Source organism: Aquarana catesbeiana, linkage group LG13, assembly GCF_042186555.1.
Source record: "Aquarana catesbeiana isolate 2022-GZ linkage group LG13, ASM4218655v1, whole genome shotgun sequence".
In the NCBI taxonomy this organism is placed as follows: Eukaryota; Metazoa; Chordata; class Amphibia; order Anura; family Ranidae; genus Aquarana; species Aquarana catesbeiana.
Window position 1 is genome coordinate 235,101,188 of NC_133336.1, and position 27,709 is coordinate 235,128,896.

A 27,709-nucleotide genomic window follows, 5' to 3' on the forward strand; every position below is an offset into this window, starting at 1 on the left:
CGGAGAAGGTAAAAATTCAGTTTTTAGGTAATGTGGGGTAGACTTCTCCAAAGAGATGAGGTTTTCATTTAATTAAAATGATTGTTTTTGTTATAAACACAGTAAATCTAGACAAAACAATAAAACATGACTGTGATTTAGCACCTTTTCGCCCGGCCTAGAGCAGATTTATTATAACAGATTATAACAGTTATTTTCACTGTTATAAGCAATCAGAGTGTTTAAAAAAATAAAATAAAAAAATCCTGATCACCTGGTAATACAGCTCTGGTCACAGTATGTAAAAAACTAAATTGTTAAAAAAAAGAAAAAAAATTGAACAAAAATTATTTTTTTTTTTTTTTACATACTGTCACCCGTCAGTGTCTCTGATCACCGTTTCACCGGTTATATGATGACGCTGTACTGCACTGGTGACAGTATGTAAAAAACTAAATTGTGAAGAAAAAACAATTTTTCTTTTTAATTTCCTCATATTTCCAAAAAATTGTGACACAAAATCACAACTTCAAAAAACTCACAATGCCTCTTACTAACTACCTTGGACTGTCTACTTTCCAAAACGTCATTTGGGGGTATTTGTACAGTGGGGCAAAAAAGTATTTAGTCAGCCACCAATTGTGCAAGTTCTTCCACTTAAAAAGATGAAAGAGGCCTGTAATTGTCATCATAGGTATACCTCAACTATGAGAGACAAAATGTGGAAACAAATCCAGACAATCACATTGTCTGATTTTTGAAATAATTTATTTGCAAATTATTATGGAAAATAAGTATTTGGTCAATATCAAAAGTTCATCTCAATACTTTGTTATATATCCTTTGTTGGTAATGACAGAGGTCAATTGTTTTCTGTAAGTCCTCACAAGGTTGTCACACACTGTTGCTGGTATGTTGGTCCATTCCTCCATGGAGATCTCCTCTAGAGCAGTGATGTTTTGGGGCTGTCGCTGGGCAACATGGACTTGCAACTCCCTCCAAAGGTTTTCTATGTGGTTGAGATCTGGAGACTGGCTAGGCCACTCCAGGACCTTGAAATGCTTCTTACGAAGCCACTCCTTCGTTGCCCGGGCGTTGTGTTTGGGATCATTGTCATGCTGAAAGTCCCAGCCACGTTTCATCTTCAATGCCCTTGCTGATGGGAGGAGGTTTGCACCCAAAATCTCACAATACATAGCCCCATTCATTCTTTCATGTACATGGATCAGTAGTCCTCTTCCCTTTGCAGAGAAACAGCCCCAAAGCATGATGTTGCCACCCCCATGCTTCACAAGTTGTGTTTCCATCAAACAGTTCTACTTTGGTTTCATCTGACCATATGACATTCTCCCAATCCTCTTCTGGATCATCCAAATGCTCTCTAGCAAACCTCAGACGGGCCCGGACATGTACTGGCTTAAGCAGGGGGACATGTCTGGCACTGCAGGATCTGAGTGCCTGGCGGTGTAGTGTGTTACTGATGGTAGCCTATGATGCGTTGGTCCCAGCTCTCTGCAGGTCATTCACTAGGCCCCCCGTGTGGTTCTGGGATTTTTGCTCACCGTTCTTGTGATCATTTTGACCCCACGTGGTGAGATCTTGTGTGGAGCCCCAGATCGAGGGAGATTATCGGTGGTCTTGTATGTCTTCCATTTTCTAATTATTGCTCCCACAGTTGATTTCTTCACACCAAGCTGCTTGCCTATTGCAGATTCAGTTTTCCCAGCCTGGTGCAGGTCTACAATTATGGTCTTCACCATAGTGGAGTTTGGAGTGTGACTGTTTGAGGTTGTGAACAGGTGTCTTTTATACTGATAACAAGTTCAAGCAGGTGCCATTAATACAGGTAATGAGTGGAGGACAGAGGAGCCTCTTAAAGAAGAAGATACAGGTCTGTGAGAGCCAGAAATCTTGCTTGTTTGTAGGTGACCAAATACTTATTTTCCACCATAATTTGCAAATAAATTCTATCAAAAATCAGACAATGTGATTGTCTGGATTTGTTTCTACATTTTGTCTCTCATAGTTGAGGTATACCTATGATGACAATTACAGGTCTCTCTCATCCTTTTAAGTGGGAGAACTTGCACAATTGGTGGCTGACTAAATACTTTTTTGCCCCACTGTACTTTCCTGCCATTTTTGGGCCTCAGTAAATGAAATAGTCCTCAGTTCATCAGGATTGATCAATTTTCAAATATACAGCATGTTTGTGGAACGAATTATGCTTGCAATCCAAGGTTTTACTATATATATCATAGTTTGTAGACTTTATAACCTTCACACAGAAATAATATGGACAGATTTGGGTTATTTGTACCAAGAAATTTTTTCCCTCAGTTTAGGCCAATACGTATTCTTCTACATAATTTTGGTAAAAAAAAAAAAAAAATCGCAATAAGCGCTTATTGATTGGTTTGCGCAAAAGTTATAGCATTTACAAAATAGGGGATAGTTTTATGGCATTTTTATGAATTTTTTTTTTTTTTTACTAGTAATGGCGGCGATCAGCGATTTTTATTGTGACTGCGAATTTGTGGCAGACACGTCAGCCAATTGTGGTGCGATTTTGGGACCATTCACATTTATACAGCGATCAGTGCGATTAAAATTGCATTGATTACTGTGTAAATGTGACTGGCAGTGAAGGGGTTAACACTAGGTGACGCTGTAGGGGTATGTCCTAGGGAGTGTTTCTAACTGTAGGGGGGGTTGGGCTAGCTGTGACACATCACTGATCATAGCTCCCAATCACAGGGAGCTATGATTAGTGACACTGTCACTAGGCAGAACGGGGAGATGCTTGTTTACATTAGCATCTCCCCGTTCTTCCTCTCTGTGAGACAATCGTGGGTATCCCGGCAGCGATCGAGTCCGCGGGACCCGCGACACGACTCACGGAGCTTTCAGCCGGCGCGTGCGCAATGGCACAGCGGCAAATTCAAAGGGACGTACAGGTACGCCCATTTGCCCAGCCGTGCCATTCTGCCAACGTACATCGTCGTGCGCTGGTCAGGAAGCGGTTAAAATTGGTAATATACTATGCAAGATTATGTTTAGTAAGGGTCCGTCTATACAAGGGAGTCGTCTATCTGCCGACTTAATGTTTGGTAACAAATCTTGGAATTTAATTGTGACGTGCTCATTACCTGGAGGTCATATCTTTTAGTAAGTTTTATTCTCATAGTTGGTGGGTCTCACAGGCATTGAGTAACCACACCTTGGATATGGTTTTGAGGATGCTTACAGAACAAAATTTGGACTTCAACCTTCCCAAATCCTAGGTTTTATTCAAAGTCGGGATGAGCAGTTGGAGGACAGCATTGTGTTGAGTGTTGCTGATGAAAGTGTTTGTGTTTTTTTTTGTTTTTGTTTTTGTTTTTTTACTGGAATGAATCAGATTGGGGTGCAGCTGGATGTATGCTACTTCCTATGGACTTTAATTGAGTATGGGAGAAAGTTGGAGTTTTTAGAATTTTAGGGACTTTTGTGAAACTGGCCACGATTCAAACCTGGGCAGGGACTCACGTCTGCTGATACGATTGTAGTACCCTCCTAGATAAGCTGATAGATGTGGAAAGGCAAAATTAGTTTTTTGGTTCTCCCGTAATCAGTTAAGCCGTGTGTGATTGCTTTTCTGAGTTCTGCAGGCTGCAGGTTAGATTGCTTTCCTCTGATTTCCTGGAGATTTCCAGAATCTAGTGGGTGGGAGAGTCAAACAGGCAGCCTGATTATTTATGCAGCTCCAGACAATCCCTAGGAATGTGTGCCCAGATGATAGTTGGATGAGGCATAAATAGTATTTTCCCTAGAGGAGAGGTTCCCAGCCAGGAGAGCTGCCTGTCCTACCTGGCTGTCCAGCTGAGGGTCCACCCAGGGCCAGGCTGGGAATAAAAAACAGCCCTGGAAAAAATTTATACCAGCCCCATAGCATTATTATACTAGCCCAACATCATAACCTCACCACCATGCATTTTAAAGCACATTTGAAGAGTGTATTATATTATTATATATAGAGAAGACAGATATGAAAGCACATAGGGAGATATATATATATATATATATATATATATATATATATATATATATATATATATATATATATATCTCCCTATTATAAAATCTAATTCCAGTTAAAAGTGGTAAAGGTGGTCAATCATCGAGGGGGACCCCAGAAACTCTGGGAACATGGGGGGAACTCTGGTGACCAGAGACCACCTTCCACAAAAATAATACAATAAGGTAAGTGAGGGGTGTTACTGATATAAGGGGGAAACCTTTATATCAGTGTCCCTTTACATTATTTTATTCACACCCCCCTTACATCAGTGTAACCTCTTAGACTGACCTGCGCTGTCACTGACCTCCTCTCAGGTGCACTGTGCAGGGCTCAGACGGCTCCAGGTTGGTGGCTCTGGTTTTACCCTATAGTCTCCTCTCTACAGTCCACACACGTCTGACTTCTTCCATGACCCCCATCCTGGTGGCACTCCCACTCTTGACTCCTCTCCAAACTCCGTCAGAGACCGCAGACATGATACAAGAGATGGTTAGAGGCTGTGGACATGATGCAGGCAATGGTTAGAAACTGAGGACATCATACTAAAGACAGTCAGACTGCAATGATACAAGAGATCAATGCAGTCTCACCAGTGCCCATCAAATGCAGCCTACCACTGTGCCCATAATCGCAGTTTCATTGTGCCCATCAATGCAGCCTCACTGTGCCCATCAATGCAGCCTCACTGTGCCCATCAATGCAGCCTCACTGTGCCTATCAATGCAGGCTCACTGTGCCCATCAATGCAGGCTCACTGTGCCCATCAATGCAGGCTCACTGTGCCCATCAATGCAGGCTCACTGTGCCCATCAATGCAGGCTCACTGTGCCCATAATCTCATTCTCACTGTGCCCATAATCTCATTCTCACTGTGCCCATAATCTCAGGCTCACTGTGCCCATAATCTCAGGCTCACTGTGCCCATCAATGCAGCCTCACTGTGCCCATCAATGCAGCCTCACTGTGCCCATAATCGCAGCCTCACTGTGCCCATAATCGCAGCCTCACTTTGCCCATAATCGCAGCCTCACTTTGCCCATGAATGCAGACTCACTATAGCCTGCCCTGGATCACACAGAGGACATCTCCCACTGCGTGTCACATAGCTGGGTCTGTGTGTAATGTCGACGGCACAGTGTAACAAGGTCCCACCCCCTTAGACTGTCTCATGTGATAGACAGAACACTGATGCAATCTACTATCAGACGAGTCGGTCTAGGGGGGCGGGACCTTGTTACACCACGCTTCCGACAACACACAGACTCAGGTCCGTGACACACAGCGCTCCCGTTGTGTGTGACAAACAAGAGGAGGAGTCGGGAGGGGAGCGCTGCAGCCAGCCACAGATCAAAGTGGCCCCAGGACAGGTGACCTACCGGGAAATTTCCTGGTATACCGGTAGGCCAGTCCGGAACTGGTCCACCCTGATCATTGAGGTTCCAGCTATGCTTAGCTGGGGGCCTATCTAGCCACAAAACCTTTAGGAGTTATAGGAATGCCACTGAGCATCTGCCTTAGGAGTTCACCGATGAGCCTGCCTGCTGGAGTCTGGAGCAGACATTCCAAGGCTTTGTGGGGGGAACACTGTGAGTACAAACCTAAGGGGAAAGGATCTTGGTGACTGTTGCTTTTGTTAACCCCTCTGCACAGGGAATAAGGCTTGGCTGGCCTGGGACATTGCTACAGGTGTCCCAGTACTGTCCACTATATGTCCCAATAGTAAGGGGACTGGGTCAAGAAGGTGCTAAAGGGAGAATGGCCTCTTTGTTCCTGTTGATGTTTTGGAGTATCCCACAGCCCCACCCCAGTTAACATTCAATAAACTGTCAAAAAACAAGGCAACCCCTAAACTGTTTATTGTACCAAAGTTGCTGAAGTGCCAAATTGTGTAAGTTGCTGTTGCCTGCCTGTGGTTGCGCTAGTGGGAAGAGAACCTGGGACACAAAACAAATGGCCCTTGCAAGGATAGCGCTACATGATTTATGCTCCATACACAAGGATATTATAGCACAATATGAGTCATGTCAGTGGTATTCTATGCTCATTCTGTGTATGAAGATATCACCGTCTCTACACATGGATGGCAATATTGGGGGTCTACTCCATTATAACATTTTTCTTATAAAGTTCTATTTCATTTAGTTTTATAAAGTGATCTAATATAAATGATTCCTATGAATAGAAAGGAGTTACATTCATTCCTGGGGGAGAAAATAATTTTCTTCTGGTAACATTCTTCTGTTCTTCTACAGTTTGAATAATAATCACCTGACAGACAGTTCCTGCCCCCACCTGGCATCTGGAATAAGAAATAACCAGACACTGAGGACACTGGACCTGGCAGGGAACAATCTAGAGGGTCCTCATTTCAGAGATCTGATGGAAGCTCTGACAACAAGCTGGATAGAGGCATTACAGTGAGTATGGCCTTTTTCACCGATGGTGCATTTGGGGCCATGTACCCACACTCACACAGATGTCACATTGGGAGCAGCGGCTGCATCCAAATCAACCGCTTTGGGATTGCCTGTATGAGGGGCCCGTGCAGGTATATATGGCCCTCATAGGGGGCATGGATTCATGTGAACTAGGCCTATAACAGGATTGACTGAGACAATAGTATTCTGGGTCAATTTAACATTTCAATTTGAGAATGTAAACAAAACTTATCTAATTTTGGACTCCCTAACTCAATTCCAGTCTGTTGTCTAAATTGTGTCTTCTGACCTTACTGCAATGGGCAATGAAAGCCTCATACATATTCCTTTCATCATCTGGTAACATTTTTCTCTTCTACAGTTTATATAATAATCACTTGACAGACAGTTCCTGCCTCCACCTGGCATCTGGAATAAGAAATAACCAGACAATGAGGTCACTGAACCTGACTGGGAACAATTTGGAGGGTCCTCATTTCAGGGAGCTGATGGAAGCTCTGAGAACAAGCCGGATAGAGGAATTACAGTGAGTATTACAGGACTGACTGAAATAATATTTAAGACACTTTACATCCAAAAATATGTTGGTGCGTCTGCTCCAGGGGTGCACAAAATGCAGCCCAGGGGCTGTATATAGGCCTCCAGCTCTTTGTGTGGTCTTCTGTGTGAAGTTAATTCTGTACGGAAGAGTAATCTCAAAGTGTGGGGGTTGGGGGTAACAGCACTGCCAGTGACCATCAATGAAGAGGATGGGGGGAGTTAACAGCACTGTAACTGACAATTAATGCACAGAGGAGATCAACAGCAATGCCACAGACCATCAATAAAGGGGTTTGAAACTGCTTTGCCACTGGCCACCAATGTGGGGGTTATTACTGTGGTCGCTGGCATCATAGCTGGTTTTTTTTTGCCATCCCTGACTCCAATTTTTGGGTTTCTTATTGTGGTCACTGGCACCAATTCTGGGGATTGTTATTTCAGTCACTGACACTAATGCAGGGGGTTATAATTTAGTCCACTAACACCAATGCTGGAGGTCATCATTGCATCCATTTCCGGCATACTTGGTCCGGTGGACCAGAGTCCGCCGGACAATCCGACCGTGTGTAGGCTCCGGCGGACTTTTCCGGCGGACTTTTTCCCAAAAGCCCGCCGGCCCTAGATTTGAAACATGTTTTAAATCTTTCCGTCGGACTCAGTTTCTGGCGGAAAGTCCGCTCGTCTGTGTGCTGGTCCGACGGAAAGCCCGCTCGTCTGTATGCTGGTCCAACGGACCAGATACGACGCAAGGGCAGGGTATTGCATTTCGCGCTCGCTGCAATATGAAAAACAAATTTTCCTATTGCGGCAAGCTCGGGGCATACCAGGCCCTTAGGTCTGGTAGGGATTATAAAGGGAAGCCCCTACGCCGAAAAAACGGCGTGGGGTCCCCCCTAAAATCCATACCAGACCCCGATCCGGTCAGGAAAGGGGGTGGGGACGCATACCCAGGGACTGTGACATCATAAGGGGGCGGGGTCTCTGCCTATATAAGTCACAACGGAGCCCTCAGAGAGCAGTCCAGCCGGAGAGACCGTCGTGTCAACATCTGGAGAAGACGAGGGAAGAAGACAAGAAGCTCAGAAGTCCGGACCTCCGCTGGCAAAAGAGCGGCCTGAAGACAGCGGAGGAGCCAGCTGAAGAACTGGAACACCGGGAGAAGAAGAGCGGAGAAGAACCAACCGGACGCCAGGAGAAGAGGAACCGGAGGGACCCCCGAAGCCGGAAGAAGACCCCTGAAGCCGGAGGAAGACCCCCCCGGAGCTGTTTAATAAATTATTTAAAAAACTTGTGTAGTGTGTTTTATTATTGACGCTTTTTCCCTAGGTGAATGGGTAGGGGTGCCATGTACCCCATACTCATTCACATATGGTGGGGGGCCGGGATCTGGGGGCCCTCTTATTATAGGGAGCTCCCGGATTCCGATAAGCCCCCTGCCCGCAGACCCCGACAACCAGTGGCCAGTGTTTTAGGGAAGAGGCCCTTGTCCTCATCAACATGGGGACAAGGTGCTTTGGGGTGGGGGGGCCCCGCAGGGCCCCCCTCCCCCCAGGCACCCCCCATGTTGAGGGCATGCGGCCTGGTACGGTTCAGGAGGGGGGGCGCTCACTAGTCCCTACCCCCTTTCCTGACCGGCCGGGCTGCATGCTCGGATCGGGGTCTGGTATGGATTTTAGGGGGGACCCCACGCCTTTTTTTGGCGTAGGGGCTTCCCTTTATAACCCATACCAGACCTAAGGGCCTGGTATGCCCCACGACAGGGCTCGCAAGGTGTCAATCTCGCCGATAAAAGCGGCAAGATTGACTTCCTTTTCTAGTCCCGTCGTACCTGAGTCACGTTCAAAATGAACGGACTTGTCCATGTGTGGGCAAGTCCGTTCATTCTGAAAGTCTGCTGTAAATCCGGCGAAAGTCCGTCGGAAAGACGGGCGGATTTAGCCCGCCGGAAAGTCCGGTCGTGTGTGGGCAAGTCCGTCCGTTTTAAAGTCCGGCGCACCTGGCGGACAAAGTCCGTCGGAAAGTGTGCCGGACCAAGTATGCCAGAAAGTCCGATCTTGTGTACGCTTGCATAACAATAACTTTTTTATTTGAAATTTTTGAAAAAATAACTAATTTTGTAATAAACCAGGGGGATTTCAGAAGTGTTACATGGAAGGAGGTGGGTGACCATTACTCACTCTGCTACTAAATTGCTTCCCAGCTGGTGCCCAACTCATAACACAAGCAGTGGCAATAATGTACCAAGCAGTAGCAGCAGGGTGATGGGTGCTGGCATGCTCCCTGCGAACTTCAACACTATCAGGTGGAACGAGCTCCCAACAGTAGGAGTATAGTCTTGGCTGGTCTGCACATTTGATGTTATCATTCAGCCAAGCTACCAAGGTGATAGAATGGTGCTGTGCAAGAGTACTGACCACCAATGCAGGGTTGAGGTAATTTACCCTTACCATTGACCGTCACTGCATGGGGAGTAAAGCCACGTACACACGGTTGGCTTGCCGCGTGCACACGGTCGGACTTTCCAACGGGAAATGTTCCATGTGAGCTTGTTGTCGGAAAGTCCGACCGTGTGTATGCCCCATCGAACATTATCTGTCGGAATTTCCGCCCACAAATGTTTAAGAACAGGTTCTCAAATTTTCCGTCAACAAAAGTCCGATCGTGTGTACACAAGTCCGTGGCACAAAAGTTCACGCATGCTCTGAATCAAGCAGAAGGAGCCGCACTGGCTATTGAACTTTCTTTTTATAGTCCCGTCGTACGTGTTGTACGTCACCGCATTCTCACGTTCGGAATTTTGGGCTAACATTTGTGTGACTGTGTGTATGCAAGACAAGTTTGAGCTAACATCCTTCGGAAAAAAATCCACGGTTTTGTTGTCGGAAAATCCGATTGTGTGTATGCGGCTTTAATTAACACTACCACTGACCACCACTGCACGTGGAGGAAGGGAAGAATTAAATCCACCACTGCCACAGATGCATGGGGAGGAGCTAATGGATGGTACCACTGACCACAATTGCATGGGAGGAGCTAATTAACACTGCCACTGACCAACAATGTGGTGGGGTAATTAACCCCACCACTCACCACCATTACACGGGGAGAGCTAGTTAGCACCATCGCTCACCAACAATGCCCGTTAACACTGTCACTGATCACAGATGCATGGGGAAAGCCAATTAACACTGTCATTTATTACCAATGCATTGGAGGAGCTTATTAAAACTGCCAATGGTCATCAATGCACAAGGGAAGGTAATTAACTCGGCCACTGATCACAAGTGCATGTGGAGAGCTAATTAACACTGCCACTGACCACAAGTGCATGCATGGAGGTTAACAACACTGCCACTGACCACCAGTGCAGGTGGAAGAAGTTCATTTACAATAAAACTGACCACCAATAGATGGGGGAGATAATTAAGACCTCCACTGACCCTATTTTTGGTGAATAGTGAAGTACATGTAAAACTGGAAATTAAAGGGACCAGTCATCAGAGATTTCCATGACATGCTATAGGATATACCTTATTATGTAGATTCATTGGTGTGCACTAATTTATCATTGAATTTTAATGATATTTGACATAAATACAGATTTATATAATATGTTGTTTTGCTGTTTAGTACACCAAGAAAGTCTCCTGTATGTTTTTATATCATTTCCTAAGTGCAGCCAAAAACACAAACAAAAAAATCAGCAAAACGGACATATCTTAGTCAGTAGGATGCGTGCCAATACTTCTTCTGTTAGTAGGAATCTGCTTCAATCTTGATCCCCCACACTGCCCCCATCCCTGTTGCCATAATTTTCCAGTGTGACATGGGTTAATACAGCTAAGGGGCTGTCATAGGACCTCTTTAAGAGATCCTGACACACCCTATGCCATTCATAGAAGCCATACTACAGCTTCTATGAATGAAACAGGATCTCTGAATGCAGGGGGAGGAGCTATTAAGTATTCCCTGCCCCCCATTCTTAGATATGTAGCACCCTCTAGTGTGCTAGAATAGATTTTTGTTAGTGTAGGTAAATTGTCAGGCTTGGTTGAGCCAGCCTGTGTTTTTCTAGGACAGGGTTTGAGTGACTCAGGGAGGGCTGGATGACTCACCGGCAGCATCTTTGAGACCTCCCCCTACTTCTGGAGCTTGCTGGAAACCTCCATAGGAGTAGAGGTGAGAAGGAGCTGCTTGGAGTATTTATGAGGGCCCTGACCAATCCCCAACAGATGGGTTGGCAGGGGGCAGGCCCCTCAAATTATCTAGCTCAGTGCAGCTAGGACAGTGGAGTTCTGGTGGAAGTTGGAGATGGAGTGTTTGGCTTTCATTGGCCCTTGAGGGTGCCCCCTAGTTTGGGGGTCGACCTCGGGCCTGGGCTCGGTTGTAGAAGGGGCTCTCTTCAAGATACACAGAGGTGTCCTGACCGGAGGCATGGGAACAGGAGGAGGGCAGGAGAACACTGACAACCTCCAGGGAGGAAGACAGGTGGGCTGGTGAGTGTTACAGTCAGGAGAGGACTGAGAGGCATGCCTGAGAGGACTGAGGAGAGCAGTCTGGGATGGATGCAGAGTCAGTGTGAGAGGACTGTGGAAGAGTAGCCAGGAGGACTAGTGAAAGGGGCAGCTGAAGCCAGGTGGGCTGGCAGTGCCTGAAAAGGTGATCCTTAGATGAGTTGCAACAGGACAGCTGGGCACTAGGACTTGCTACACATACAAGGGTCCCGCGGTCCCTGCCTGTAAAGGGCTTTTTGCTACCTATCTGACCTATCTACCTATCTAATGCACCAGCTGGTTCTGGGAGTTGTTGTTCTGCAATCAAGCTGTGTGCAGGAGGCAGAGGACAAGTGTATATACGGACTGTATATAATTGTATCCCTGAAGAGTTCTTTTGCTGGGCATCCCATAATATCCCTATCCACATATATTCCCCTCAATAAAACATAAAAACTAAGCACTGGACTGTTCTTCTGAATCAAGTGTGCTGTGAAGATGCGGTGTGCAGGGTGGGGGATCCCATTCTACATGCAGCTCCTTAGGGGTGCGCTACAGATACCATTTCATTCATAGTAGAATTAGCACCAGGGGCACATCCTACTGAATGTAAATTATGTCCCTTGTGCTGATTTTCTGCTTGTGTTTTTGGCTGGACTTAAGGGGAGTTAACAGATTTGCCACTGACCACAAAAAAAGGGGTTTAAATAGCACATCCACTGACCGCCAGTAAGAGGGGGTTGTTATTGTGATCATTAACACCAATGTTGGCTGTTATTATTGTGGCCACGGACACCAAAGCAGGGGGTTATCGCTTTGCCCACCAACACCAGTGCTGGGGGTCATCATTGCATTCATTGACAACAATGTTGGGAGTTACTGTTACAATATCTATTTTATATTAAAAGATTTGAAAAATTATTGACTAATTCTTAAGAAACCAGCGGGGGGGCAGTTTGACATCTTTGCCTTGTGTACTGGATGACCTTGTCCCAGTGCTGTATACAAGTATATAGTATTTATTGGAGTTTTTTAAAGTAATCTATAATAAATGATTCCAATAAAGAGAAATGAGTTCCATTTATGTAGAGAATAGTTCCATTCATTTTCTTGGGGGAGAAATTCAGTTTCTTCTGGTAACATTCTTCTCTGCTTCTACAGATTGGATAGAAATCACCTGACAGACAGTTCCTGTTCCCACCTGGCAACTGGAATAAAAAATAACCAGACGCTGAAGATAATGGACCTGTCCTGGAACAATCTGGAGGGTCCTCATTTCAGGGATCTGATGGACGCTCTGACAACAAGCCGAATAGAGGAATTACAGTGAGTACAACAGTGACATTTAACCACTCTCCAGGACCCATCCCAGGCATCCTGTACAATATACTATATAAATAGAGAAGATTGTAGATGGTCATACACAGGGAATCTGACCTTACTGCAATGAGAAATCAGAGCCTCATACAAATCCTTTTCATCTGACATGAGCACCCACAATTTAGTGGTGGGGATCTCCCCATTGTATTTTCTAGAGTTGTATAAAGTGAGGAAATAATTTTTCTTCTGGTGGTATTTTTCTCTTCTTCCATAGTTTGGATGGTAATCACCTGACAGACAGTTCCTGCTCCCACCTGGCATATGGAATAAGAAATACCCAGACACTGAGGACACTGGACCTGTCTGGGAACAATCTGGAGGGTCCTCATTTCAGGGATTTGATGGAAGCTCTGACAACAAGCGGGATAGAGGAATTACAGTGAGTATAACAGGACTGAGTGAAACAATAATATTCTGGACAGTTTGCATCCAAAACTTTTTTTTTTTAATTCTTTTTATTGAAAATTTTTTATTAAACATACAGTAAACATAAGGGTGACTCTAGCACAATGCCAGGCCTTCCGACCACCGAGCGGTCACACTTATAACCTATCTAACATAAGCACCTAACTAAGTGCAAAACCTTCTCTTTCCCCTCCCACTCCCTCCCCCCAACAACCTGTAACTCGGTTCACCCCCCTTCGGCCAGGACATTTCCATTATATCTAAAAATATACCTCACGATACATCCAGTGGATATAACAAATTGTTATAAAGTATTTCACAGATATTGCACATCTATGTAGCCCTCGAGTATTAGTAAACCTATAGCACATTCTTAGTAAACCATTGTCACCTCCCTTGACAGAGTTGGAGGATTAAATATATTTCAAAGCAGTATTGATGATTTTAACGTTGGATTACCTAGAACAGTACATTAATCAACTTTATCCAGCAGTGGTATCTGAGTTAAACCACGCTTGCCACACTTTGTTAAACTTTTTCTCGCACCCTCTAGAGAGGTATGTTGCTTTGTACTAAGGTAACATGGAATTGACTAGTCCCTTCCAAAAATGTATACCTGGAGGCGCAGAGGACCTCCATTTCAATAGGATAGCTTTTCTCCCGTAGAAAAATAATATGTTTAATAATGTTCTAAGAGCCATTGAGGGAACCACCTTGTCAACCAGGCCCACTAGACAAACTTTTATTGAGTTTGGGATAGGAATTTTCAGGAGGTCTGAGATACACAAGACTATCCCCTCCCAGAAGGGTTTAATGTGAGAGCATTCCCAGAAGATGTGTTCCGCACCAGACCGTGAGAAACCACATCTCCAACACTCCGAGGAGATTGTAGGGTATATGGTAGCTAGTCTGGCAGGAGTAAAATTTGCATCCAAAACTTGTAAATATTCTGACTTCAATTGTTGTAATAGTGATCTATTTATCCCCGAGGCCTCTATTCCTGGCCTATATGGAGCAGAGACAATAACAGAAGGCAGTCTTCATCAGATAGCTGAACTCACCAAACACTTGGCAATCGTGAATATTTATTAATCACAGGTATTTATAGCGCCAATAGTTTACGCAGCACGTAACATATTGTATATTCTGTGGCAGGGCAAGATACTGTTTTAATCTGGTGGTCTGGACCAGATTTTGCAGAAAACGGGCACAGTAATGATGCAGGTGTGTGCTGGGTTTATGTTAGAGACAGAGTTAGATGTCGGTGTCCCAACCGCCCGAGGGGGTCAGTGTGATAAGGGAGCTGTGAGAGGAGCATGTCACACCGTACTGTCCACGTCAGGACAGACAAAGGCCCGAGCCTGTGAGAGATAGAGCAGCAGGTAGCTGCAGGGTAAGAAGCAAAGCTGACAAAGGTACAGTGTTTTATGCATGAGCACTGGGACTGTGTGTTAGATGGTCTGGAGGACCAAGGTATGAGGCCTGAGTAGTAAAGGTGCGAAGAGAGCTACAAGGCTGGATGTTGTTTGTTTGTCAAATTGATGGTGAGAACCCCCTACATGGGAAGATATTCATTCATGAATGTTTCTTTTGTTTAAATAAAAGTGGGCAGAAAAATCCCTGAAAAGACATCTCTGGTGTGCAGTAAACTAACTGTTTTGCACTACCAATGAGCTACGAAATCTGAACACAAGTATAGGCGCATCAACACAGAGATCATAAAAGTCCCAAAACAAATCTGCTAGTAATTGACAATATAGTCCATCTGGCATACACACAGGCAAATCAGCTATGTAGTGGTATTGGGAGAGGGAAAAAAACGTCCACAGGAAGCACTCAAGGCTGCCGTCAATTAAGGGAAGAAACCATATTCCAAGGAGCTGAAAAAAAGCACAAGTGGAGAGGCGCCTCTGGGTGCAGTCGTTTTTTAAAAATCAATTTAATAGACAACGTAAGATTAACTCCCATGTAGTATAAAAATGAAAAGCATGGTATCACAAAGTCGAGATGAAGTTCCCACATCCTGTGACAAGATCCGTGCTGTGTATGATAACCGGGGATCTTCCGAATGATGTAAATGCCGGCTCCGGAAGAGCGGCCTCAGAACGAGGCTTGGGACACAGTGGATGGCTGGCAGCAGGAGGAAGATGTCATCAAAAAGCATTTTTGATAAAATCAGTGAGACAAATGGCATGGGTACCCCCATTCCATTACCAGGCCCTTTGGGTCTTGTATGGATATTAAGGGGAACCCCGCACCCAAATTAAAAAAGGAAAGGTGTGGGGCCCCCAGGCCCTATATACTCTGAACAGCTGTATACAGGCGGTGCAAACAAGACAGGGACTGTAGGTTTGTTGTTAAGTAGAATCTGTTTGTAATTTTGAACTGGTACATTTTAAATGTGTTTAGCTCCAGCCAAAAAATCTATTTTAAGCTTTTTGGAAAACCTAGGGAAGGGTTATCACCCCTGTGACATTTGTTTTGCTGTCTGTGCTCCTCTTCAGAAGATTTCACCTCACTTTTCGTCCCAATGACAAATGTTTTTTGAAAATTTGGGGTTGTTATTGAAACAAGGATTGGTGATAAAGCGTCAGGGGAAAGGAGAAAAGTTTTTCCCATATTAACTCTTACAGGAGAGAATTTCCCTTCCTAGGGGTAGATTTCATCTCGCTTCCTGTTGTCTCCTTCCGTTTGCAAGTAGGAGTCGTTTGTAAGTTGGATGTTTGAAAGTAGGGGCCTGCCCTATATACTCAGCAGAAATTTGGGCCTTAGGTGTTGTGGCCACAACACTGTAAGCCCTCACAGGGCCCTGCTGTGAAATATTAGATCAAGAATTGTAATTACATGCCCCTGTTCAATAGGGGCAGAAAAATTGGGCCTTTGGTGGTGGTGCTGGTGCCATAACACTGTAAATCCTCACAGATACTCTTGGTGGACGCAGAAACGGGCCCTGCTGTGAAATATTAGAAGAATTGTAATTACATGCCCCTGTTGAATAGGGGCAGAAAAATTGGGCCTTTGGTGGTGGTGGTGCTGGTGCAACAACACTGTAAATCCTCACAGATACTCTTGATGGGCGCAGAAACGGGCCCTGCTGTGAAATATTAGATCAAGAATTGAAATTACATGCCCCTGTTGAACAGGTGGTGGTGGTGATCCAAGACTGATTCATTTTTATGAAGGTCAGTCGATCGACCGAGTCAGTGGACAGACGCACCCTGTGATCGGTTACAAAGCCTCCAGCAGCACTGAATGTGCGTTCCTGAAAGAACGCTGGATGCAGGACAGGCCAGTAGCTCAGTTGCATACTGTGCAAGCTCTGGCCAGTGATCCATCCTCAAGACCCAGTAACCCAGAGGATTTTCGGTGGGAAAGGTGTCCAAGTCAGATCTTGCCCCTAGGTATTGCTGCACCATGTAAAACAGACGCTGCCGATGGTTGCTGGAACCGATCATACCTTGGGGCTGCGGACTAAAAAATTGTCTGAACACATCGGTCAGACGGCCACCTTCTCCACCGCTCCTTCTTTGACTGACCGAAGCCTCAGCAACACGTTGTCCAGAAACAGGAGTTTGTAACCTCCCAGTCTCTGGGAACACGTTACACAGACCTTTCTGCAAGGTCTTCCGAAGATGTTTCATCTTCTGCTCCCTCTGCGATGGCAAGATAAGGTCCACAACCTTACCCTTGTAACATTTATCAAGGAGGGTTGCCAGCCAGTATTGTTCCTTATCCTTGATACCACGAATACGAGGATCCTTCCGCAGGCTTTGCAGGATCAGGGAGGCCATGCAGCGTAGGTTTGCTGAGGCATTCGGTCTGGAGTCCTCTGGGTAACTAAGGACGAAATGATCCGCAGCCACCTCCTCCCAGCCACGTACAAGTCCATGTGTTTCTTGGGACTGTATATGATCCCTTAAAGACTGCTGCTGATGCTGAGTGCCAGGCTCCACCTCCATACTGACACAATCCTCCTCCTCGTCCTCTTCCTGTGTGATCGGCGGGCATGCAGGAACACTGTCTGGATAAAGGGGGCCTTGAGAGCTAAGGAAGTCCTCCTCTTCCTGCCTCTGTTCTGCCTCAAGTGCCCTGTCCATTATTCCATGCAGTGTGTGCTCCAACAGGTGGACAAGGGGGACTGTCACTGATGCATGCACTGTCATTGCTCACCATCCTCGTGGCCTCCTCTAATGGTGAGAGGACAGTGCATGCATCCCTGATCATGGCCCACTGGCATGGGGGAAAAAACCCAAAACCAAGCTCCCCTGACACTGTCCTGGTGTCATAGTCGCACAGGTACTCATTGATGGCCCTCTGCTGCGTGTGCAGCCGCTGCAGCATGGCCAACGTTGAGTTCCACCTGGTGGGCATGTCACAGATTAGGCGGTTCTTGGGCAGGTTAAATTCCTTTTGGAGGTCTGCCAGCCGAGCACTGGCATTATATGACCGGCGGAAATGCACACAGACTTTCCTGGCCTGCCTCAGGACATCCTGTAAGCCCGGGTACCTGCCCAAGAACCGCTGCACCACCAAGTTAAGAATGTGAGCTAAACAGGGAACATGGGTCAGTTGTCCCTGTTGGAGGGCAGAGAGGAGGTTGGTGCCATTGTCGCAAACCACCATTCCTGCCTTAAGTTGGTGTGGCATCAACCACCTCTGAACCTGCCCCTGCAGAGCTGATAGAACCTCTGCCCCAGTGTGGCTCCTGTCCCCCAAGCACACCAGCTCAAGCACCGCATGGCATCTTTTGGCCTACATACTTGCGTAGCCCCTTGAATGCCTACGGAGCACCGCTGGTTCCAAGGACAAAGCACAGGAAGAGGCCATGGAGGACGAAAAAGAGGAGGGGGTGGAGGAGAGAGGTGTGTCAGAATCATTAGTAGTGGCATTTTGGAGACGTGGTGGTGGAACAACCTCCAACACTACTGCACCTTGTCCTGCATCCTTCCCAGCTGCCAGCAGAGTCACCCAATGCGTGGTGAAACTTGGGTAACTTCCCTGTCGATGCCTGCTGGACCATGAGTCAGCGGTAATATGCACCTTACCGCTGACCGCCCTGTCCAGCGAGGCATGGACATTGCCTTCCACATGCCGGTAGAGAGCCGGAATCGCCTTCCATGAGAAAAAGTGGTGTTTGGGTACCTGCCACTGAGGAACCGCACATTCCACAAACTCACGGAAGGGGGCAGAGTCTACCAACTGAAAAGGCAGCAGTTGAAGTGCTAGCAATTTTGCCAAGCTAGCATTCAACCGATGGGCATGTGGATGGCTGAGAGCGAACTTCTTTCGGCGGTGCAGCAGCTGGGGCAGGAAAATTTGCCTGGTACAATCTGACGCCGGTGTACCGAAAGCAGATTGCCCACAAGTACTTGGCTGTGACACACCTAATTCTACACCTTCATTCCTCTCAGTGCAGGTCTCAGAGAGGACTGAAGGTATAGTGGGGTTGGAGATCTCAGCTGATGAGGAGCAAGGAGAGGTCCTCTTTGTTCTTTGGTGTGGGTCTTTTAGATACGCTTGCCAATGAACTGCATGGCAGGTCAACATATGTCTGGTCAAGCATGTGGTTCCCAAGCGGGAGATGTTTTGGCCACACGAAATACACTTGAGACATATGTTGCAAATAGCAGCGGTGCGATCTGATGCACTTGTCTGAAAAAAGGCAAAGAACTTTTGGTATAACGCGCAGAGACAGCAGCACCCTGCACATGCGGAGCTTTGCGGTGTGATGCAGTCAGTGTGCTGCCCTTAGGCTGGCCCCTGGAGGGCATCCTGCCTCGTTGGGGATGTGCCTCCTCCTCCTCCTCCTCTCTCCTATCAGGCAACCATGTGGAGTCAGTGACCTCATCATCCCCTCCCTTCTCATCACTGGAGCAAACCTGGCAGTATGCTGCAGCAGGGGGAGCATGACTGCCAGATTGCTGTCCTTCTTGGGCACCCCCTCTGTCCGTGCTCACGTTACTGCCTTCATCTAGCTCAGTATCATCATCAGAGCCTTCTAAACGCTGGGCATCCTTCTGGAGCATGTACCCAACACTGTGGTCAAACAGTTCGAGGGACTCCTCAGGAGGACATGGTGGGGTTAGGGAAGGAGTCACTGATGCCATTGAGCCGAGGGAAGAGGCCGCGTTGGCAGCTGCTTTGCCAGACAAAGTACTGTGAGCGTGGGTGAGAGAGGATGAGGACGGCTTGGTCATCCACTCGACCAAGTCTTCCGCATGTTGCGGCTCAATACGGCCAGCTGCCGAAAAAAAGGCCAAGCGTGTCCCACGGCCACGTGCTGATGAGGATGCACCGTCTCCACGACCAGCACTGTTGCCTCTAGACACAGAGCCTGTTTGCCCTCTTTTATTGGCTTACTGTTTACTGTCTGCCTCTCCTTGTTGGCCTTCCAGACATACTAATGGCCTGCAAAGCTGGTGTGTGTGTATGTGTGTGTATATATATATATATATATATATATATATATATATATATATATATATATATATATTATACTGATACTGCAGCTAGCAAAATCAACTGCCTGCCTGTAGTATGAGAACACCACCAATCTTCTATAGGTAGCTTTAGATGAACACTGTGCAGAGGTCGCACTACACTAACTTGTAGCTTTAGCTGAACACTGTGCAGAGGACGCACTACACTAACTTGTAGCTTTAGCTGAACACTGTGCAGAGGACGCACTACACCAACGTTAAAATAATGTAGCTGCCTGCGTTAGTGATAGGATCAGGAAAACACCACCAACCTTCTACAGGTAGCTTTAGCTGAACACTGTGCAGAGGTCACACTACACAAACGTGTAAATAATGTAGCTGCCTGCGGTAGTGATAGGATCAGGAAAACACCACCAACCTTCTACAGATAGCTTTAGCTGAACACTGTGAAGAGGACGTACTACACTAACGTTAAAATATTGTAGCTGCCTGTGGTAGTGATAGGATCAGGAAAACACCACCAACCTTCTACAGGTAGCTTTAGCTGAACACTGTGAGGAGGACGCACTACACTAACTTGTAGCTTTAGCTGAACACTGTGCACTACACTAACTTGTAGCTTTAGATGAACACTGTTCAGAGGACGCACTACACTAACTTGTAGCTTTAGCTGAACACTGTTCAGAGGACGCACTAGACTAACTGTAAATAGTCTAGTTGCCTGACTGTGGTACTAATAGGATCAGAAGAACATCAGCAATTTTCTTCAGGTAGCTGTAAATAATGTAACACAAGCCTGCCTGTCAGTAGGAAGATACTAAGTGTACTAAACCCCTTGAGCCATAATTGGCCAAAGCCACCCTGGCTTTGGCCAATTACAGCTTTCTCTACAGACGGCGCTGTGATTGGCCAAGCATCTGGATCATAGTGCATGCTTGGCCAATCATCAGCCAGCAATGCACTGCGATGCCGCAATGAATTATGGGCTGTGACGCGCCACATGAATTTGGCGCGAACAGCCCATATCGTTTGCAATTCGGAGAACGGGCGAACAGACAATGTTCGAGTCGAACATGGGTTCGACTCGAACACAAAGCTCATTACTAGTCCTCATTATTGCACCCCAGATAGTCTGAGATCTAATGACCATTTATATCCTGTATTCTAGGATCGTGAACATGTTCTTGTCAGATGAAGCTAAAAGTAAATTGAAAAAGCTGGAATCCCTTCGACCAAGACTGAAGGTGTCTATAGATCACCCAGAGAAAGAAGCTCTGCTACAGCTGGAGACGAAGCTGGGACATTGGTGTGGATGAGGAAGAAAATGAGTGTTACAAATGAGAAACCTAACCCAAGAAGAAAATGAAACCAGGGACGGTGCTACCACTAGGCAAACTAGGCAACTGCCTAGGGCGCACTGCTGCCTAGGGGCGCCTGGACACTGGTTTCCCTCCGCGTCTGTATGCTCTGTATGCTGCAGAATGTAACTAACTCAGTCTCAGGCAGCTGCTCCGTTTTGACCGGTAGTGTAATTAGAGGCGCAGTGCAGCACTGGAGCCAGCGCTAGAGGAAGCAGAGCCGATGATTCCTGTATAGTGCCACCTCCTTTCACATGGGCAGGACAAAGGGGGTGCAGTCAGGGGTGGAGCCAATGGGGGCGGCAAAATTAGATTTTGCCTAGGGTGTCAAAAGTTCTTGCACCAGCCCTGAATGAAACATCATAGATTAACAAATGCACCGAAGATCAGATCCTGAATTCAAACACCACTGAAGTCAATTGGAGCTAAACCTCAGAAATCAGTAATGGCCATTTTCTGGCCTAATAGAAATGGCAGAAAAAAGATCCATGGTCCATTTGTGGTCTATTGAGTCTGCCGTAATAGGCAAAGGATTGCCAAACTAAGGACATGGGGAGCTGAGCAGTGGCCTAGGGGACATCTACCAGTGAAAAAAAGGTTTTGATTTATCCTTAAGCGGAAAGAGTCTTTTCAGGTAGCTCAAAAGGCAACATTGTAAATACAAAAATCCTTTTAATTCCATGCTTAGAGGATGCCTTAAAGCTGCATATTTTTTCAGAAAACATTACAGTTCTCAAGGAAAGCACCAATGACACTGACTTTTATAGTTCTAATAGTATAGTGCATACCATAAATAATGACACAGTATTATTGATCACACAAAAATTATGGAGTGCTGCTCCAGGCTTCTAATGGTCCAAGTCCAGTGAGCAGCTGCTGCGGAATGCAGGGGGGGGGGGGGGGGGACTTGTCTCAGCTCAATATATGCAAATGAAAGCAATGGTAAGAATAGCCTCAGCCCAGAGTCCGTCCAGGCCCCACACCCCGAAGCAAGTTGCCCCACACAAGGTGCTTCATCATGGAGGAGGCCTATCTTACCATTACTACCCATGGTTCTGTTGGATGTGCAGCACCTGCAATGACTCTTTTTCCCTTGTTTACAGTATTATTGCTCTCACTCTGATGGTCACATCGGTGTCTCACATGTGCCATCATTTACATACATGTGAGTGCCCAATGCTGCCGTTTGCATTGGGGTGTGTACAGGAGTATTTGTCTTATTATCATTTATTTTTATAACATGTTATTTTATTGTGTTATTTATTTATATTATTATTTTATAACCTTATTACAATCACAACGGTGCTAACATGCCTCCTATCAGATAACATTGGGTAGATGCCAGGTCCCCTTTATGGTCTATTACAAAGTTACATAGTAGGTGAGGTTGAAAAAAGACACAAGTCCATCAAGTCCAACCTATGTGTATGAATATATGTCAGTATTACATTGTATATCCCTGTATTTTGTGGTCCTTCAGGTGCTTCTCTAATAGTTTTTTTAAACTACCGATGCTCCCCGCTGAAACCACCGCCTGTGGAAAGGAATTCCACATCCTTGCCGCTCTTACAGTAAAGAACCCTCTACGCAGTCTAAGGTTAAACAGCTTTTCTTCTAATCTTAATGAGTGGCCATGTGTCCTATTAAATTCCCTTCCAAGGAAAAGTTTTATCCCTACTGCGGGGTCACCAGTACGGTATTTTTAAATTAAAATCATATCCCCTCTCAAGCGTCTCTTCTCCAGAGAGAATAAGTTCAGTGCTCATAACCTTTCTTCATAACTAATGTCCTCCAGTCCCTTTTATTAGCTTTGTTGCCCTTCTCTGTACTCGCTCCATTTCCAGTACATCCTTCCTAAGGACTGGTGCCCAGAACTGGATAGCATACTCCATGTGTGGCCAGACCAGAGTCTTGTAGAGTGGAAGAATTATTGTTTTATCTCTGGAGTTAATCCCTTTTTTAATGCATGCCAATATTCTGCTTTCTTTGTTAGCAGAAGCTTGGCATTGCATGCTATTGCTGAGCCTATCATCTACTAGAACCCCCAGGTTCTTTTCCATCCTTGATTCCCCAGAGGTTCTCCCCCCAGTGAGTAGCTTGCATTCATATTTTTGCCACCCAAATGCATTATTTCTTTGTCGTACATCACGGGACATAGAGCAACCATAATAATGTGATAAGTATCCTTGATGTTCTTGTATTATATGGTCTGTGTTTGTAATATCTTTCTCTAGTATTTCATGTTAGCTTCTTATTTCCTTGGGAAATAAATAAGACTTTATTACTTATAAATTGTGTGTTTGGTTTCATAGCTAACCTTGTATTATTGTGATATTAACAATAACCTGTGCTCAGAGTTTAATAGACCAACTAATTATAGGCACTAGACAAATTAATACACAGATATAATATTAATTATTATATCGATTACTTCAATTGGCACCACCAGAGAGCGTTTGAATTTTATTTTTACACAGGACCCACAAAAACCTAATGTGTTTTTTTTGTCTTGAGTCCCTGTAAGCATAAATTCTCAAATACACCCAGAACTGAAAATCGTCTCTAGTGTGGACAAATGTGCCTTGTGTCTTGTAGGCTGTAGAACTACAAGTCACTGTTAGGTTTAGACGGCTTTGTATCAGTTTTTTTTTTGTTTGTTTGTCTATGCATTGTAAGCAACTGTGGTAAAAACAGGTTAGACGAGCTTCAGTGTAGACTAAGATGCAATATCAATGGATATTCCCCAAGAAGCATATGGTAATCCTAAAAGCTGCATAGAACCTACAAGACAGAAGTGCTCAGATACAAGGCAGCCGATAATGCCACAGTAAGTGTGGTGAGTCTTTTCTATGGATATGCAAAAGTTTAATGGTTTTGAAGGATATCAGGAAAAAGTGGTAATGAATGAAGAATATTGAATGCTAGAAGAGCGATTCGTTTTCTTCGTGAGTTGTAAGAGCTAACGATAATTGAGTTTGGTTTATTACTCAGTGCAGTGTTGGAACGTTAGTACAAATAGAATTGTGTATTATGTGGTTTGTATGGTTGTGAAATGGAACTTGTGTATACATATGTTAAAAAGTACGCTTCTGCCAATTATCATTCATGTGCAGATATACTTCTTAAAAGCCAGTGTAAGGTACTATTGTCTCAGTGTCAGCAACATAATAGCAGATTATTGGGTAAACAGCTAAAAAAGAAAGTTAAAAAAGAAAGGTTGGCAAATGAAATTGCAGTGTTGCTCAGAATTAAATTTTATATCTGAGCAAATGGAGGGGAAGTGGGAAGCAGAGAGGAGACTTCTCGGGGAGGACATAGAGGAAATCAGTGAAAACCTTCTAAAGATTGCAACAGCCTCCAGTAGTGAGATGGATGAATTGCGGGCTACAGCAGGCAATTTGTCAGAAAGAAACAGTGAGCTACAAGAACAGCTTCAGAGGTGCAGCATGGACTGTGATATGAAGAGCAAACTTTTAGACCCCTTTCATACTGGGGCGGTTTGCAGGCGGTATTGCGCTAAAAATACCGCCTGCAAACCGCCCCTAAACAGCCTCCGCTGTTTAGTGTGAAAGCCCGAGGGCTTTCACACTGAAGCGGTGCACAGGCAGGACGGTGAAAAAAGTCCTGCAAACCGCTTTTTTGGAGCGGTGAAGGAGCGGTGTATTCACCGCTCCTTCACCGTTCCTGCCCATTGAAATCAATGGGACAGCGCGGCAATACCGCGGCTATAGCCGCGCTGTACGAGGGATTTTAACCCTTTTTCGGCCGCCAGCTGGGGTTAAAACCACACCGCTAGCGGCTGAATACCGCTGCAAGAACGATGGTACAGCAGCGCTAAAAATAGCGCTGTTGTACCACCGACGCCCCCACCGCCCCAGTGTGAAAGGGGCCTTAGAGTCATTGCGAATAAAGGTGTCAGAGATGGAACAGTTGGTTATGTCTTTAGAAAGAAAATTAGCAAATGCACATTCCCAGCTTCTTACTAAAGAGCAATGTATAGTATCGCTCAATGAGCACGAAGGAACATGCCAATTGGCCAATATCTGCACAGTTGGTGAGGAGAAGGGCTGTGATAAAACACATTCTGCTATTGCACCCATAGCTTCAAAGCAGAATAACAGTTTGATTACAATCCAAGAGAGACTGGTGCCAGATTCTGGGTGAAATTAATGCCCTGGAATTACCAGTGAGTTTGTCCAATAAATTTGAGGCTCTAGTCCTTAAATTTCATTTGAGTAATGAGGATGCATGTTCTCTTCTGAGAGCATGGCTACCAGGACCTTTGGCAGGCCAGTTATTTGCACAGGTTAATGATAACTTAGCAGATGCAGAGGTGCGGAGGAAAGAGTTGCAGCGTATTGTGGACAGTCATGATAATGGTATAAGTGATTTACAACAAATGAAATTTAGGAGAGGAGATGACCCAATTTTGTTCTGCAGTGAGTATCTTGCATTGTATACGAAAGTGTTCAACTGTCCTGACTTATTGGAGAATGATACAAGTTTCATATACTCAGTGGCCAATAAGTGTTATGTAAGCTATCCCACTAGAATGGCTCTGAGGAATGCTAGATCCTACCAAAATTTTGTCAATATCCTGCGAGACTTCTGTCAAGAGTCCAGTGATAGGGAATATGGGTCAAAGGCAGGTGTATCCGTAATAAGCAGAGGTACAGGAAGGCAGAGAGAGTTCAGACGTTCTAAATGGAATAGGCATGGACATAGATTTTGTAAAGCCCTTAACGTTGCTAGTATGGTGCAGGAAACCCCAGAATTACAGGGTGGCACAGGCAGCCATAATAGAGTTATCCTCCAAACATGCAAAAGCTGAATGTGCAATGGTGGAGGTACCCTCCGCACATCGTCAGTGGACAACTAAGATAGAAGTGAAACAACATGCAGAAAAACCAGACGCTCTTATTGCTGCAAGTGATGTTACTATGACAGAAATTAATGTTGGAGATTTAAATAAAAGTGCGATAACGGCGCTTGAAATTGATTCAGGAGTTGAAACAATGGAAACTTCTAAAAACTCCTCAGACGATGAAAGTGTAAAGTCTGTTTATTCCAATCATAGTAATTGTAGTAATAATGTCCAGCAATGTGAGTTTCCAGCGCCATATGCTCAAGGAAGGGCCTATATAGAGAGACCAGCCCTCAAATGTTTTTTGTGTAAAGTATTCGTTAAGTATCGTTAAGTATTGTTGGGCGGCAAATAATGATATCAAAAGAAGGTTGCACTACACGAAGACGACCTCAAGGCATTATGAAGTATATTCTGCCCGATGGGGTAGCAACCCAAAGCATGGAGGCCATAGTGATCAAACTCATTTCCTTCTTAAGACCCAAATGCGAAGACTACAAACTGAAAATAGTCAATATGTAGAACAGTTATGTAAAGTCAAAATAGAGGTAGCCGCATGGTTATTCAAATGTAGCACTGGGGGAAACAATGTTAGCAGCACTTAGTGAGCTGCATGAATGCTAAGAATTTTATGATCAATGTTTCCTTGCCATATTTTATTTAAATATGATGCTCACATCTAAACCTTATTCATAGCAATTGTCCCCCTGGCATTGCAATTAATGGGAAAAGGTTTGGGGGACTCAAAAAGTCAGTCGTCATGATAATTGTGTGTAATCACTGTCTTTGTGTTCCTTTTTCCAGAGACCTTGGAAGAAGATAAAACTGGTTTCGATATTAATGTCTGTGTTTGTTTGCAGGTCCTTCAAAGAGAAAACAGTGGGCACATTTAGCAAAACAAGGGTTAGGTTATTGTAAAGGCATAATCGATTATCAAAGGGTACCATGAGCTCATTAATTAGTAATTGTTTGCAAACAATGAAAAAAAATAAGATAAACAATGGTCAGGCATTAATGGATTAAAGAGTTATAAATGAAGTTACAAATGTTGTGATGAGGTACAAATGTTTTGTTTTTTTGTTTTTCCCATTAACTAATTGTCTTTCAGATGGAAATGAGCACTTACTCTTCTCAGGAGGAAAATCTATGGATGTCTTTAGTTAAAAGTTGAGTGTTTGTCATTGTTTTATGGTGGTTGTCTTGTCATGTTGTTTTTGTGTGATAATGGCCAGAATTTTATTTTTTTATATTTTTGGTATTTGTTTAGTCATCCATTTTATTTTTGTTTGTTCAGGTGGAAAAATTGTTTAGTCCACCTGAAAGGGGGGTAATTGGCTATTCTGTCAATTAGCAGCTGAATAGATGGTCATGGGAATATGTCCTCCAGCTGAATACATTTTGGTTATTTAAGACAAGAGTTGTTGGTAGGAAGCCATTCTAGCCTCTGGAGTTCATTTTTTTTTTTCTCTGTGTTTTTATGTTCATTCAGGTGGAGAAAGTTCCAAAATGTTTAGCCTTTGTCCACCTGAGAGGGGAGTTAGTGCATAGATCTTAAAGATAGATAAATGCATTGTTTTTTAGTATTTAAACTGAGAATTTTGAGAGTCAACATTGACGTTCGTTTTTTTTTTAAATTTTGATCATACCATGGGGATCCATTTTAGAGTGGGTTCAGCGTAAAGAGGTCATGGTTGTTTTGATAGTTTGGTCAGAGTTGCAGAAGCCAGGAATGCTAAGTTCCTGGGTTCCAAG

General features: G+C 44.9%; 1 protein-coding gene across 1 annotated transcript in view; it reads left to right on the forward strand.

The window, feature by feature from the left end:
* LOC141116971 (NACHT, LRR and PYD domains-containing protein 3-like) overlaps window positions 1-23,574 on the forward strand; it is a gene marked incomplete at its 5' end in the record, with an annotated part of 51,428 nt that extends 27,854 nt beyond the window's left edge. Inside the window, 5 exon segments of the mRNA XM_073609505.1 lie at window positions 6,292-6,456; window positions 6,839-7,003; window positions 12,672-12,836; window positions 13,105-13,269; window positions 20,904-23,574. Of these exon segments, the coding sequence (XP_073465606.1) occupies window positions 6,292-6,456; window positions 6,839-7,003; window positions 12,672-12,836; window positions 13,105-13,269; window positions 20,904-21,051 (808 nt within the window). The 3' untranslated portion in view covers window positions 21,052-23,574.
* Between the last annotated feature and the right edge of the window lie 4,135 nt (window positions 23,575-27,709).